The 15550-nt window shown below is 30.4% G+C and overlaps 1 protein-coding gene across 2 annotated transcripts in view; it reads right to left on the bottom strand.

Annotated features, from left to right (window-relative positions):
* The window catches only part of LOC149554920 (beta-galactosidase 5-like), a 183798-nt gene extending 168773 nt beyond the window's left edge, over positions 1 to 15025 (bottom strand). Inside the window, exons 1-6 of one of the 2 annotated variants that reach the window (XM_089828922.1) lie at positions 14519 to 15025; positions 14318 to 14413; positions 14129 to 14241; positions 13764 to 13830; positions 13534 to 13626; positions 2689 to 2829 (exon numbers count right to left, since the gene is read on the bottom strand). In XM_089828922.1, the coding sequence (XP_089685048.1) occupies positions 2689 to 2829; positions 13534 to 13626; positions 13764 to 13830; positions 14129 to 14241; positions 14318 to 14413; positions 14519 to 14692 (684 nt within the window). In that variant the 5' untranslated portion in view covers positions 14693 to 15025. The remainder of the gene's footprint in view (positions 1 to 2688; positions 2830 to 13533; positions 13627 to 13763; positions 13831 to 14128; positions 14242 to 14317; positions 14414 to 14518) is intronic. The other variant, XM_089828923.1, reaches the window with a different exon arrangement.
* Between the last annotated feature and the right edge of the window lie 525 nt (positions 15026 to 15550).

Raw genomic sequence — 15550 nt, 5'->3', positions numbered from 1 at the left:
AAGAAGATAAGCTCCAAGGGTAATCGTGCTCTTAGTGGACCCTTATAGGAAATGTTTATGTATGGGATAGTGGTACACTCTTGAGTGTCTCTTACCTAGATTCCATTGAGAAAATATACTTCCTATATGACATCCTTCATTATGATGCTTCCTAGGAATAGGATTAGAATATTTCATTTTATATCCAAGTGACATCATATATTTTGTTGTCTTAATCAACAATTAAGGGTTTATAATTATACATCATTTCTATTATACACAGGTTGAAGACTTTGACCAAGAAGGATCAAACTATTATGAATCTTGTCTAATAAATTTCTAGAAGTGTTATAAAAGCTTTGAATTAGTGAATCGTCTCCCATATCTTAGTTTTTTTAGGAAGGTTCTTTTCACTTTCTTCCACATTAAATATGAAGACCTAGCCTCTAAAATTTTGGAATTTTTTTCACAGGACACATTGTCCCACTCCTATGAAACTTCTCAACTTCTCTTATTAGGTCTAAGCCTCTTAGGGATCAACGATTCTTGTTTTAAATTACTTCCAAAAAATTACTTTAAAGAAAATGTATAAATGCATATTTTATATTTTTGTTTAAATCTACGTTTGAACTCAACATAGAAATGTAGTCTTTGTAAAAATATCAAAGTAAGGTGCTTACATTGGGAAGTCTAATATCAACATTAATACACATTAATACTCAAGTTTTATGACTTAGAAGATACATTATAAACCACCTATTAGGAATAGGTTGAAATGTATTATCAAAAAAATTAATTTCATTTTTAATCAATTACATAAAAAAATTTAAATATGTATTCTTTTAGAGATGCATGTTCACTTAATAATTTATGAATTTTTTTTTTTTTTTGACAAATTTCCTTTCATCTTTCAATGTAAATTAAATTAAAAAGAATCCTTACTGAGTGTTGATTTCATAATAATGTGGTAGCCAATACTACTAGACATGTGTTTTTATCACATTGATGAAAAACTAGGTGCATAGACATTTATCACTATAATTATTACATATAGAATGGTAATTTTAAGAGCTTACTTGAATATTTCTCTTTATTTGTCTCTTCATATTTTATAATTATAGGGAAGCTAAGGAACTTAAAATTGATTACCAAAATCAACAAATGAAACAATTTGTTAGTAATTTAATAAATAAAAAAGGCTTTTGTGTCAAGTTGGATGAGTTGGTTATGATTGATTTGCTCCTTTTGTTCTCTTTTGTTATATATGTATTGGATGGATGGTTTTGTTCTTGAAAAAAGATAGATGTTAGTAAATTAATTTGCTTCTACGAAGGGAAGACCTTCTGTAGTCATTACTTAGCTTCTATGTAGGGATTGAATTTTGCAAATATTGAAGACTTCATAGGAATAAAATTTGTCTCTATACAATTTATTTTTCCTCTTTTTATTTAATCTTAGATTCAAAGATGATGCATGGCTCAAATTGTAGTTGTACTATTTTTACTCTACTTTAGATGTTTCCCTTACATGTTTTACAATAAAATCGATGCTTTGACTAACCTAATTAACACCAGTACTAATATATTTTTTAATACTAATTATACTCAAAATTTGATTAAAATTAAAGCTATGTTCCATGTAAAATTAGGTTTGAATTAATTTTTCTCACTAACATTTTTTTTAGTTTTTCTTGAAAGCGCATCTTCAAGTTAAAAATATATATTATTCCAATAATAATCAAACCTAAAAGGACATCTTCAAGTTAAGAAACTATTGTATTCCAATAATAATCAATTATCTTTAAACAATTATTATGATTTTAGGTAAGAATAACATGTTTATAATTATTCAAGTATACATAATTCATTCTTTAATTAGAAATTCATATTGGACAAGATGAATGCCTCAACTAACAAGTCTTTAATAATCTATTTACATAGAAATAATTATCATGGTGCTCATTGACAAGAGTATAGATTTTAGAGATTAAATATGAGTAACTATTACTAATTAAATGATCCATATCAAATTAGGATGGAAAAATAAAATTTAAGTGTAAAATAGTTAATAAATATAAGCTAATAACTTTTTTATCCTAGTTTAGCTAGTTTTGAACATGTTTGGGTTGTCTTGTTTATTTAATGTTCAATTGAATTAATATCTTATAAAAGATATAATGAGATGGTGAGTTTTAAATACTTTTTATTCAATACTTAATATAATTAGTATTTGGGAAACAATTTGATCTTAATAAATAAGATATAGTATGATTTTCAAATATGATAATATGAAAATAATCTCTCTCATCTAATTGAAAATTTATATGTATAGATATTTTGAACCATGAATATAAATATATATAGTATGAAAGGTGTATAAGAAGATCATAAATATTGTTGACACACTCTTTACTAAAAGATATAAATACATGGCGAGCCACTTTTTAAGTTAAATGCTAAAGTATTTTGGGAGATGCAAATTTGGTTTATTATTATTTTCTCTTATGTATAACTAATCATACTTTGAAGATGAAATAGAAAATGATGAATTAATATTTTATTACATCTCAAAATTATTTTACATGATTTGATTATTTTTTCAGAAAGCCTTGTAAAAAAAAACTTTTAAATTTAAACATCATGTTATTACTTAGATTAATGTATTAATAGTAATGATTTAAATAAGCTTTCAAAGTTGTTAAATTCTTACCACTGGATCTGGGGCATCAGGTTGTTTACACATGACTAATGGAACACCAGTGTTTAATCTCAGAACCATATCTGTAGCCCAAACTACATATGAATGACCCCCTGGAAAGGAACGTTCAACATTCCCATATTCATTCTCAATCTGCAAACATACAAGATGTCAAAATAAACATTAAAAACATTTGCAAGATAAAAATAAAAATTTATACCATTTATTGTAAGCTTGATATTAAATTTATGAACACTATCTTATTATGACTAAAGTTTCATAACATTTATTAGTTAAATAGATAACATGATTAAATAAATGAACACTATTTATTATTACTTTAAATATATAGAGTTTTGTGATAATTATTTGTTAAATGGTTAGAAATAAACTTTGTAGAAGTTGGAATAAATATGTAAAATAAAGGAAAGTATAATACATAAAATAAGTATTATTAAAATATTACCATGAATTTAATATAAATACAATATTTAGAATTGTAGGTAGGTACCATTCTAGAATGAAAGCAATTATTTTTAGAACTTTTAGCCATCTCTAGTGTGGTTTTGGTTCCTTTCTCTTCTTTCAATCTCACTCAAATCTCTAGGTCATCACCCACTTTTATGCATGGCCCTCATAGTTGCTATTGTATCATGTTTTTTGGTGATAGCTTATGGTGCATTCATCATTTCCTGCTTCTTTATGCACCATCATGGAGACCTTAGGATGATGTCTTCCCGAGGTAATCCTAGTATAGGTTAATCATACCTCGACCTTTTTTAGTTTCGAGGCCATATTTTCCTTGGGTGTTTAATTTGTTTTATTGTGTGAACCAATTAGTTTACTTTGTTTTTTATCCCAAAAACTAGTATATAAAGGAGCTTGGGCACTTCATTTTCATAATATACCATAACAACACACACACACACACACACACACACACACACAATCAAGAAAGCATATTATACACAGTAAGGAAAATTTCTTAAGGCATACATCAAACATTCATCAAGTTATTTCCTTATTACATTTAAAGCTTCTTCAATCAAGGTAGTAATGGAGTTTGGATTCTAAGGAGGAGATCTTCCATTCCTTCATCCAAGTTCTTCAATTCTTCATCAAGCCATATTACAAGCATTCCTATTAATAAGGTTTTGATTTACATAATTTCCTTTTTGTTCTTGTGTTGAGTCAAGGCTAGTATATTAACATACTTGATTGCATCTACACTAGTAATTATAAGAGCCTCATTGCTAGAGTCAGTTCTATGACTTGGTAGCATTCCTTTATCATTATCATTTTAATTTCAAGGTTGATTCCTCAATTGAGAGCATGACCAAGGCAAGCTATCCTCCCCAACCCCCAACCCCCCCTCCCCCCCCACAAAAAAAAAAATATTCTTGTGTGCGAGAACAAGATATCCTAATGTTGTAGTGGTTTTGATATTGTCTAGATTTTGTCCATACAAATATCATCCAAAGTTTCTAGTATCTATGTAGAATTATATTTTAGCTTGAATATTTAAAATGAACAATTGCATAAAATCAAGTGTTATAGATATTATGTGTTCATTCTTGCCTTATTGCAGACCTATGAATGAAAATATTGATCATATGGAGATTTATTTTTTCTTTTGGTTATTAAATTTACTTTCTAATCTTCTCTTGCTTCCTTTAGGAATTAAATAATGAATAGAGTGGAGAAATTTACAACCTAGTTAATCATAATGACATTATCTTTAGCCAATAAATTATAAATTTCCTCTAAGGGCTCATTTGGTTACAAGAATAGGAAACTGAGAATGGGAATGGGGAATAGGATTAGGAATAGAAATGAAGAATAGAAACTGAAAGAAAAAAAGAATAGAGAATAGGAATAGGAATAGAGATAGGAATAGGAATATGATTTGTTACTCTACACTTCATTTAGCTCTACAAAACTTGTGTAATCATTTGATTTGGAAGGAGAAATGGTGATGAAACCAAAACATGAAGAATGGCAAATCATCCTTGCAAACATATCGAAGAAAGTAAGCAATTAGGTGCAACATGCTTGGCTTTGTTGTCTTGCATTTTGTCACCACAAAATGTTGGTAACAACACAAAATGTTTTCAAGCTAGTTTCGTGTATCTCTAAGTTGAATTTGATATTCAATTGTTTAATGTTGATTGATAGATCAATTTCAATTCATATATCAAATCATTTTACTAAAGGCTTTCGTCAAGTCCTTTTCATTTTTTTGTTTGTCAAGCCTATGTTTGATTTTTGAGGCCTTCATTATCATTTTCTTTGCTTTTGAGTTTACGTTTATTGGCTTTTAGTCCTTTGGTTTTGCTTATGTCATGGCTTTCGATTTCCCCTTCAATTTAGTCTAACCTAGAGCTCAATCAAAGTTGTTAGTCAAGAGATATGACCATTTTAATGCCCAAAAAGTGGACCTTTTTGATGCAACAACATGAATTAAAAATATCATATTATATTTTTAATTTGACATTCGCATTTTGAAAATTATAACTTAAATTCATTTTATGTTATATTTTTAAGTTACTTTATCAATTAGATTTTCACTTAAATTAACTATAGTGCATTTTATGTTATATTTTTAAGTTGAGTTACTTTTTAATTTTTCACTTAAGTGACTATATTAAATATATAGTTCAATTTAATTTTTAGCATTTAAATCAAATGCTCTAATAAATATTACTTTTTAAATGATATTTACGTGTTATATTGTTAATATGATATGTAAATATAATTTATGTCCCACTTATGTAATATTTTAATGAATTTAAATTATCATGTGCTTATTAAATCACTTAAAGTCATTGAAAATGGACATTTTATGTGTCATTACATGTAAAATCCATCAAAAGTGGACCTTTTACATGTCATTGCATATACAGTTCAACTTGAAAACATAAGTGAACCTTTTTTATGTCATTAGATCAAAAGACTATCAAAAGTGGACCTTGTTGATGTCATTACATCAAAAGATAACTTTTTGTGTCATTGCATCAAAAAAGTGAGTTACAACTTAAAATATGCATTGCACCCCAAAAGGTCTGATCTTGACCATATGCATATTTTAAAATGTGTTATGCACTCCAAAAGGTTTGATTTTGATCGAAAGGATATTTTAAAACATGCATATCACTCCAAAAGGTCCAATTTTGGAAGAACACGTGCATTTGCTATCCAAGAACCCAATTTTGCTCATTGTGAAAGATTTACTTGGTGGATTTGCCTGAAATCTTTCCTAATAGGGTTGTTTTGCTTGGAAATGGATTTTCCAACAATGAAAAATGGATTTATCTTACTAAAAAACATTTTTTCAAACTCCTTCCAAGGGAACGCTTTTGGAAAAATCTTCAAATAAATCCATTTAGAGTGATTTAAATCACGTTTTTGCAAGAAAAAGAGACATTTTGGCATCTTCAATCATTTGCAATACATCTTGACTCATGTTTTTGCACTTGGAAGCCAAAAATGAATTCATTTCATGTCTTTTATGAATCACGTTTTTGCTAAAAATGTCCAGAAAATTGGAGTTTTTATACATTTTTTTGTATTTTGGAGTCACGTTTTTGCATTTTGATCCATGTATATTCATTTGGGGAAGCTATTTTTGCATTCACAAGTAAAAAATGACTCAAAAACATGCATTTTTTGGGCCATGCTTTTGCAAAAACGACCTAGATTTTTGCATAAAAAAGTAATGTTTTTGTCCAAAAAACTCAAAAAATGACATTTCAGCCCATACATTTGGATCAAGAGCGATTGTTTTTGAGTTTTAATGTGTTCTCTTGTCTTTGGAGACCACATTTTTGGCCTTCTCATGTCAAATTCGACTATTGAATGACCATTATATGAAAGTACAGAAAAAGTTAAAAAGTTGTTTGAAAATCTGGATTTGAGGGAGAATTGGTCTTCAAGTCTATAAAACTTGCTATTTGGCTCTTTAACCTCCAAGTAAGTGGACATTTTCAAACTTTCTCATCAATTCATATTTCCATGCATATTATGGCTTATTATTACACACTTGTTCATATATATGCTATTAAAAGTGCATTTTGCCTATAAAAATGATGAAAACTCTCATTTTCACACTTTTCAAATTTTTCCAAATTCCAAATTTGAATTTGCACTTGCAAGAAACCTGCTTGTTGACATGTTTGAGTTTAAGATTAAAGACATGTGTTTGTTTTGTACTTATTTTTTGTTGTTTGTTTGCTTTCTTTTTTGTTTTTCTTCTTTTGAAAGAAATTGCAAGTTCTTTCCTAAGAACTTGAGCACGATTCACTTCACTCTACATTTCATTTCCATCTTTCCATATCACAACACTTCACATCTCATTTGACAAATGTGATTACATGTTATCCATTTCATTCATCATCTGCACATGCATATAATTCCATTTTTCACCACCATTTTCACTCATCTCACTTTTTGTATCCATTTGCACGACACGATTACACAAAATGTCTTATGTGCAATTACATCCAAAAGGTCCAATTTTTATTAAAAATCATTTTTTAAAAAGTCAAAAAGATGTCATTTTCATCTTTCATGCACTTTGACTTCATCTTTTCACCAAAAGTGCTATAAAACTCATTGTCCCTCTTCCATTTTCTATTTTCATCTCCCTATATGCATTTGTGCCTTCATGAGCAATTACATGTTTCCACATCTTTCTATGCTTTCCATCTCATCTGTCATTCACACTTGCATATAAAGTGCATCTTCCATCTACCTTCGCATCTCATCTCACTTTCCATTCCTTGTCACATGTTGCACTTACATTTAGTCATTTTTCATGCAATAACATCTTGAAAATCCTAAGTCACATTTGAAAATCAGCAATCTTCATTTGGATGCATTCCCATGTGCCAAGCACTTTACTTCAAAGAAAAAGAAAAAGAAAAGTTGAAGGTGCTGATGGAAAGTTATTCCAAGTTTACATCCGAACATTGTCAAGAAAGTTTTCAAAGTGTTAGAGAGTCCAATTTGTGTTGATTTACAAAGGAGAATTCACAACAACTTGAGCGAGAAAAGATGGATCACATCAAGTTTTCAAATGACAACGAAAAATTTATCGAAGTCAAAGGCTATCAAAAAATGCAATACCATGGTTATCAAGGTGAATGCAGGGGCATAAAATATAGGAACTCTCAATCCTGTGATCATCTATGATAGTACCCACCAAGTACAAGGTCTTTCTCTTTCATCTTTCTTCTTCTTCTCCTTTCATGTTTATAATTAAAGAGGATGTATTATATGAAGATGTTTAATTACATGTAATACGAGTTATATGTGTATGTAAAAGATGTAATGCGAGTTGCATGTGTAGTTGCATGTAACCCTATATTTTCTCTTTTAGTTAGACTAGGTCAAAGTTGGTTGAGTTGCTCCCATTTCCCACTTTTTACTCCAACTTTTTTCTCAACTCCTATGCCTATATAAAGGAGTGTCCCCTCATTGTAAAAATCATCTTTTTGTTGTATGCAAGAAAGCTCTTCCACATTTGTGCAAGCATAATTTTGATTGTGTAGTACAAAGTTGTGAGAAAAGTGAATAAAAGAAGCAATTGGATTCAAAGCTTTGATTAGAAGCAATTGTGATAGAGAAAATTAACAGCTTTGACTGTAATTTGTGCCTATTGTCTTGATTCATGTTATTATTATGTGTTCAATAAAAGAGCATAGTGATTTAAGAAGCAATCGGAGCCGAAGCTTTGACTAGGAGCAGTTGTGGAAATATATAGCTAGAAGCTTTGTTTGTAGCTTATACTTCTTTCTTAAATTCGGAAAATAGTTAAGTTATTCTTACTGTTAGGAGTCTTTGTGCCCTAATTTTAAAGCTTTTTCATATAGAAGCACGACTAGACTTATATTTGAACTGGTACATTTTCAGCTAGCCTTTGAGTTAGTGAAGGTTTATCAGTATCATTGTTTCTAGCTTTTGATAGAAGTGTAGTTAGAGATTCACCCAGTCCACTCGCTCCACGAATAAGTGGATTCTTTCTTGAAAGATAAGAAGAAAGGATATTGGTAACACCCATTTTATAAAAATCTTTGACTTCTTGCTTAACTTGAGTTGATCCAAGGAACAGTGAGAAGGGGAGCCTTCCCCTTAAGGTAGGAGAGACTTTGTCTCACACGTTGTGGATGGTCATCCTATTTTGCAACTAGACTTTTACCCAAAACTGTCAATTGCAAAATATCCAACCAATAGGCATCTAAAGAGAATATACCCTCAGAATCCACATACTGCATCCATTCCCCCTTTTTGAAATTTTAGTGATGAATATGTCAGAGGGGCAATCAATACATTCATATCTCTTGTAAATGAAATTTAAAGAACCCTCATCCACCCCATGAAATTGACCCTTTGCATTGCCAATGGCTTAAGAAAAAGAAGTAAACCAAAAATATAATGACAGGTTTGGGAGTCTTATCCATATTGGAATCTTATTAAAAGATTCAAAATCTAGATTGAAGTATGAGTACCAAGGTTTCAGCAACAACTCAAACTTGTTCTCCCAACTCCAATAAGGTGCTTATAGGATTTTCTTCCCATCCTTTTCATTGCCAAATACTACCACAAAGAAGCCACATGCTTCTGAGTATATACACACCTCCCCATCAAGCATGGAGCTCTAATTTGTTGAAATCCACAATGAGGCCATAAATTTTTTTGTTAACAAACAATGCGTTGCAAATAAATGATGGTACCAATGAAGTATGGAACAATAGAGTGGGTAATTATAACTCTTTGGTTTTGCTTGAGAGTGCAAAGGGTTTGAAAGATCTAAATTTGCGAGGCAGATTCAAGTTCGAATAGGCAATGGAGTGCAACAGACTTCAAAATCGATTGGGCAATGGAGTGCAACGGACTTCAAAATTTATCAAATAAGAAAAAAATTAAAATAAGAATAAGAATAACTATTCCAATAACGAGTATGTTTTAGAATGGATACATGCTCATTTTGGGGCCAAATTGGGAATATGAATTCTAATTCCCAATTCCAATTTGACACACCAACTAGAAAGTTAAAAATAAATTCTTATTCTCAATTCTACTTTGACACACAAAATTGAAAATTGAAAATAAATTTTAAGTCTACATTCCTATTCCAATTAAATTCCAACAAACAAATGGGCCCTAAGGGTTTTGCATCCACCCATGTTTATTACTATTTGTTTTGAATTCCTTGTGAAATCTTTCTATTGAAAGTTAGAAAAATAGCTTGATTATTTTCTTTAGACTATTTCTAATTGAGGAAAATAATTTTATTAAGTAGACTAAGACTTCAATTTCCTATCCAATGATTTTAGTACTCAAGGTTTATTTCAGGCACATCATCAAGGTGTAGTGTCTATACTAAATGGAACATTCAATTATAAGGGATGTAGCTTGGAAGATCCATTTTAGAAATTTTACCTCCCCAAGTCTCTTTTAAATTTCTACAACATAGAGAAAATTTTCTTGCATTCCCTTTAAAAAAAATAGATGTTAAGTAAAAGTACATTAACTACTTCCATTTTTCAACAATATTGAGCCATCAAAATTGACATTTTAGTATTCAACACACTTACTAACTATATCAAATAAACCCATCAAGAATTTAAGAATATAAACTAATAAGGTGTGGCATGTTCTTGGTAGATTCATTTTTTTATTTTTCACATTTGGAAAGTATGAATTTTACCATATTTTGTTAAACTTTAATTAGTGTTTAAATAGTTCCACTTTTTTGGGGAAAATATTTTATGGTAACATATAAATTGAATAACAAATTAAATATACTTGTGATTTTTAAACATATATCATGAATTATGATATTTAGTTTTTTTTTGTTTGACATTTTATATTGAATGTTATATTTAGTTTAATTGATAACAAAAGATTTTTCATACATATTATTTGATTATGACAACTCTCTCTCTCTCTCTCTCTCTCTCTCTCACACACACACACACACACACACACACACACACACACACAAATTATTGTCTTTTCATTAATGCAAAGACATTAATACCTAGTGTATTACTATAAAATTTATAAAATTTTGTTATTTAGCTAGGTGTCTTGAAAATAAAGGTGATTGTTTGTTTATAATTAACCCATGTTGATTATATAATTTAAGAAAGATAAACTATAAACAAATCTAACATAAGTACTTGTAAATTTATAGTTTCAAGTGTCTTTTTTTAACCCCTAAAATATGAACAATTAATATTATTTTTAGGATTTTGATAGGAAAAGATATGACCATGTTGAGGGCTCTACATAGGTTTCAATCTAAGCTTAGCGTCTTTCAATCTAATTTAATTTTACCAAACCTGTTGGATTGCTAAGATCATACACCCCACATTTTTTATGGCACAATTTTAAGCAAGAATCAAGGTTGACTCACTTGTTGGACATATTATTGTGCTTCAAGCACCCTTCAATAAGATTTTGTTGGAAATTTTAGTTCCAACAATAGTTCAAAATCTGAGAGGCTATCAAACGATGGATTTTATGGAATGGTAATTGATTACATAGCACGAGTTATCAATCAATGAACAATCTTGTTAATACTCTTACGTTATCAGCTTCCATATTTTTTTGTTGGATTAGGTCCCTTGAACTTGTGCCCTTAATTTGTTTAGACATTACAATAAAAATATTTAAGATATTTTCCTAAGGCTAAATGCTCTAGCTTGTAGGACCCAAATCTAAGAAACATTTATTTTAAATAATCAAGACCAAAATATTTTCACAAGTATCTTGAACACACGTTTTGAACAAAATATCACTCACTTTGATTGGTCTATTCTCTACCTTGAGACTTATTTGTAGTCAACATCCAATCCATTTAGAAGAGTTGAATCCCAAATGTCATTTAGTTAGATGGACATAGACTAGTAGGCTTATGATCAGTTTTGTAAAAGAAGCTTTGTTTGCTTGTTCATATTAGATTTGTAACTAGGCTTTTGATTGGTTTTGTAAAAGAAGCTTTGTTTGCTTGTTCATAAATCTGTGACTTTTTCAAGCCATTTTAACCTAAGACTTTTTAACATAATCATCTTTTAAGGGACTAACATTGCTTCCTCTAAGATTCACATTAATTTCTAGTATGTTTTTTTAATGGGGAGATTTTTTTCTATTTGCTAATAAAGAGCATCTTCTAAGACAATAGTTGCTAAGTAGTTCTTTTCTTGTACTAAAATAGTGATTATCTTTAATATTTTTCTTCAAATTCAAATACAAGACCACAAGGCAACTTTGGAGATATCAATAGGGCAATATGCCTTGCAAAGTTGGTCGTGTTCTCCTTACCTTCATTACTAGATGTTGATTTGTTAATCATTCTTGGACATGGGCCAAACACGAGGTCACAAAAGCATCTCCTAATGCTCACACTATGCAAGATGGTCTCCTCTATTTGACTACCATTTTTATATATCTGATTGGTGAAATGATTGTACTTCAATAGAAGGGGGAAATACATATAATTGCTTCACTTTAACTATCTCGCTATATCAAGAGATGGTCAATAATGTGGAGCAAAAGGAATGAAATGCAATAAATAATATAAATACATATTAAGAATCAATTTTAGATGACCACAATTTCCATATATTAAATAGAACTCCAAATTTAATACCCATGACCTATCCCTTGCTATCAATCTATTAGTACTTGTTTTTCAATCTTTTCAAATAATCTAAAATTTTGAACTTTTCTCGAAAAGATCATATTTTAAAAAAACATTTAGAAAACTTTAAACAATAATCTTACACCATCTCCAGTTTATTAAAATGAATTCTGCTTTACACTACTTTATTTTAAAAAATAATAATTTGAACTACTTTTGAACATTCATGGATTGAACATGTTCTCTTTATTTTCAAACTCATGTTTGAAAATGGGGAAAAAGAAACCAAAAGAAGTTGCAAATGTTGTGTACAACTAATGACTTTGAAGATGAAAGTCTCATCCCTTGATCATGACAGACAATATTCGGCAATCCATCAGAGTTGAAAAGTATGTTAATGAACGTCATTTTGCTATGTGACAGAAGTGGTGAGAAGCTAAATTTCTCGTGAGCGATAGAACCGTTGTAACCACACCAAAAGTGCTTTTCAAATTACATGACAGCAGATCAAACCCTAACAAGAAACCTAACCAAATGAGGAGACTTCACCTCATTATTTATCATGTGAAATCCCCAAGGTTGTTAAAAACCACTAGGAAAAAATGGGTTCTCACAGTTAGGAAGCTAGTTCATGTCATTATGACTTACTGCTACATAAGTTTAAAAATGGTTAAGTAATATTTCTTTATCATCCAGCACAGAGAGACAACTGTATCCCTTTGTGCCATGGAATCTCCTTACGGCAATTAAAGTAAAAACAAAGTTGTGGGTAACAACTGTAGCAGTGATCATGTTTCCCGAGGTAGTTTTTTAAATGTTGGTTTGCATTTCGACAGATCTTTTAAATCAATATTTTCTGCATAGTTGCAGAGAATACACATTTGGGTAACGGTGATGGGAATTTTGTATTTTCCATTGACTTCAACCAGATTTCTTAGAAAAATTAATATAGAGTTACGGAGTTTGCCTCTAAACAGCCCTGTTAAATTAATGGTTTCTTCATAAGAATGAAGTCATTAAATCAGTTCTTGAAAAAATGATATACAGTTGCATTGAAAACAAAGTTGAGTAATGATGGCGAGGATTGACTTTAGGCAGATCTTAGAAAATTAATACACGGTTACAGAGAAAACCCACTTGGGTAATGATAAATGGGGATAGCCTTTAAGAAATTGTAAGAAAATTAATGCATAGTTACAGAGAATACACACCTGGGTGATGATAATGGGCCCTCCTTGGGAAGCAAAAAGACTTTCTGCTTTCATCATGTTTACAATCATTGTTGTGAATCTTTCCATCTCACGCTGAATTCACAAAACAATGTAGCAATTCATGAATCATACAATAAGCTATTTGAAATTCTCATACATTGGAATGGCTCTCTGTAAATGAGATGAATAAAAGGGCTATGTAAATGAGAAGAAGAGAAGAGAGTATGTACCTTGAATGGCACATTATCTGTTCTAAAAACTATGTCTGGTATATCATGAAGCCAATAGGGAAATCCCCTGGAAACACAGGCAAAATGTTTCATCAGAGAAACATACATTCAATTTGGTACTTACGCATCCATTTATATTCAATTTGGTATTAAAGCATTCACATATATATATATATATCCAATTTGGTATGAACATTGAGAATATGAGGTTTATTAGTAAGTTTGTTTTTACAATTTCTAAGAATTTTTCAGTTGTGCTTTTGAAATTGATTGCGTAAAAATTGTTTCATCAACATTTTGGATCACATTCTATGATCCATTATCAGAATAAAAGAAAAAAAACAAAAGGAAAATATGAAGCATACCCATAATTCCACTCTGATTCAATGTATGGCCCAATTCTCAGACTCACATAAAGTCCTTTTGAGTGTATTAACTTTACAAATGAAACCAAATCGAACCTCCCATTGAAATTAAACTGCAATCACAAATACTAACATCAGCTTTATGAACAACAATATAATATAAACATGATTGAACTTAAAATCAATTACCTTCCCCTGCTCTGGCTCATGCATATTCCAGAACACATATGTCTGAATGCAATCCAATCCTCCCTCTTCTGCCTTGTCTATCAGCCCAGGCCACATCTGAAGAAACCATTGAATATCCATCCTCAATCAAAAGAACACCAAATACACAATGTATATACATTTTCTCAAGAAAAAAATCCAAATGATAATTTTGAAATCCACCTCAGGAGTGCTCCGCGGGTAGTGAATTGATCCAGAAATGAGTAATTTTCTTTGACCATTGATGATGAGAGAAGTGCCATCATATGTAACTTCATCTCCATGAAGGCCTTGTATTTGTACAGTAAAAATGAATACCCACAAACAAAATCCAACAATGGCAGCTGCATTTGACATTTCTCCCCCCACTCTGAACAACAACTGCCCGAGGAGCTTAGAAACACGTCCTATTTATTAATCTCAAAATTTCCTGTGTGTTGTCATTGCCATGAAAAAACTTCCTTTTCTGCGTGCTGTACTGTACCCACCTCTTTTTAATTTGAATGGGTATTAAAAAATCTATACCCTGTAATATATACACTAGGTATGTACTTTATACCAAAGCCTGTTAGGATTGTGGATTAGGTGTAAGCCACTCTTGAGTATTTCAGATAGCTTTCAAACATGGTTTTGTGCATGAACATTGTTCCTCAAATAAAGGGTCACATGAAGACACACAAAATGCTGTGACAAGCTAGCTATTCCATAAAGTGGCATATTTTAAATGATTTCTTCCTTACACGCTACAACAACTTACGGTAGTAATTTTATCTTAAGCAAAGAATACTATGCATTTCTTAGTGGATGGTACAAGTAATGTAAACCATAAGGGATTCAAGCCCAAGGATCTGCTCAGTGGTTGAGTGCCACAAAACATGGTGTAACAACTTCAGTTCCCATCAAGCATAACAATTAATATTAACGTTTTTAATGCTACTTTATGGGATGTTTGGACAACTTTTTCATTCAAACAATCCAGGGTATCATTATTTCAATAGTATTTACCATTTGCTATAAACATTTATTTTCTTCAAATATGTCAACTTTTATTGACAAATAGGCTCCTAGTTTTATTGATAATGGCGAAGCCCCATACGAGGTTGTTCACCATTATGTAGGTGACTTTAAGTTTAAAGAATAAAAGTGGATATTTTATAAATGTTTTTATGGTTTTATATCATTTTAAATTTATAATTTTGATGAATTATTTTATTA

The sequence above is a fragment of the Cupressus sempervirens genome, chromosome 5 (assembly GCF_028749045.1).
Source record: "Cupressus sempervirens isolate cs-2001-9-10 chromosome 5, ASM2874904v1, whole genome shotgun sequence".
NCBI classification, from domain to species: Eukaryota; Viridiplantae; Streptophyta; class Pinopsida; order Cupressales; family Cupressaceae; genus Cupressus; species Cupressus sempervirens.
This window is presented reverse-complemented; position numbering and strand designations above follow the sequence as displayed.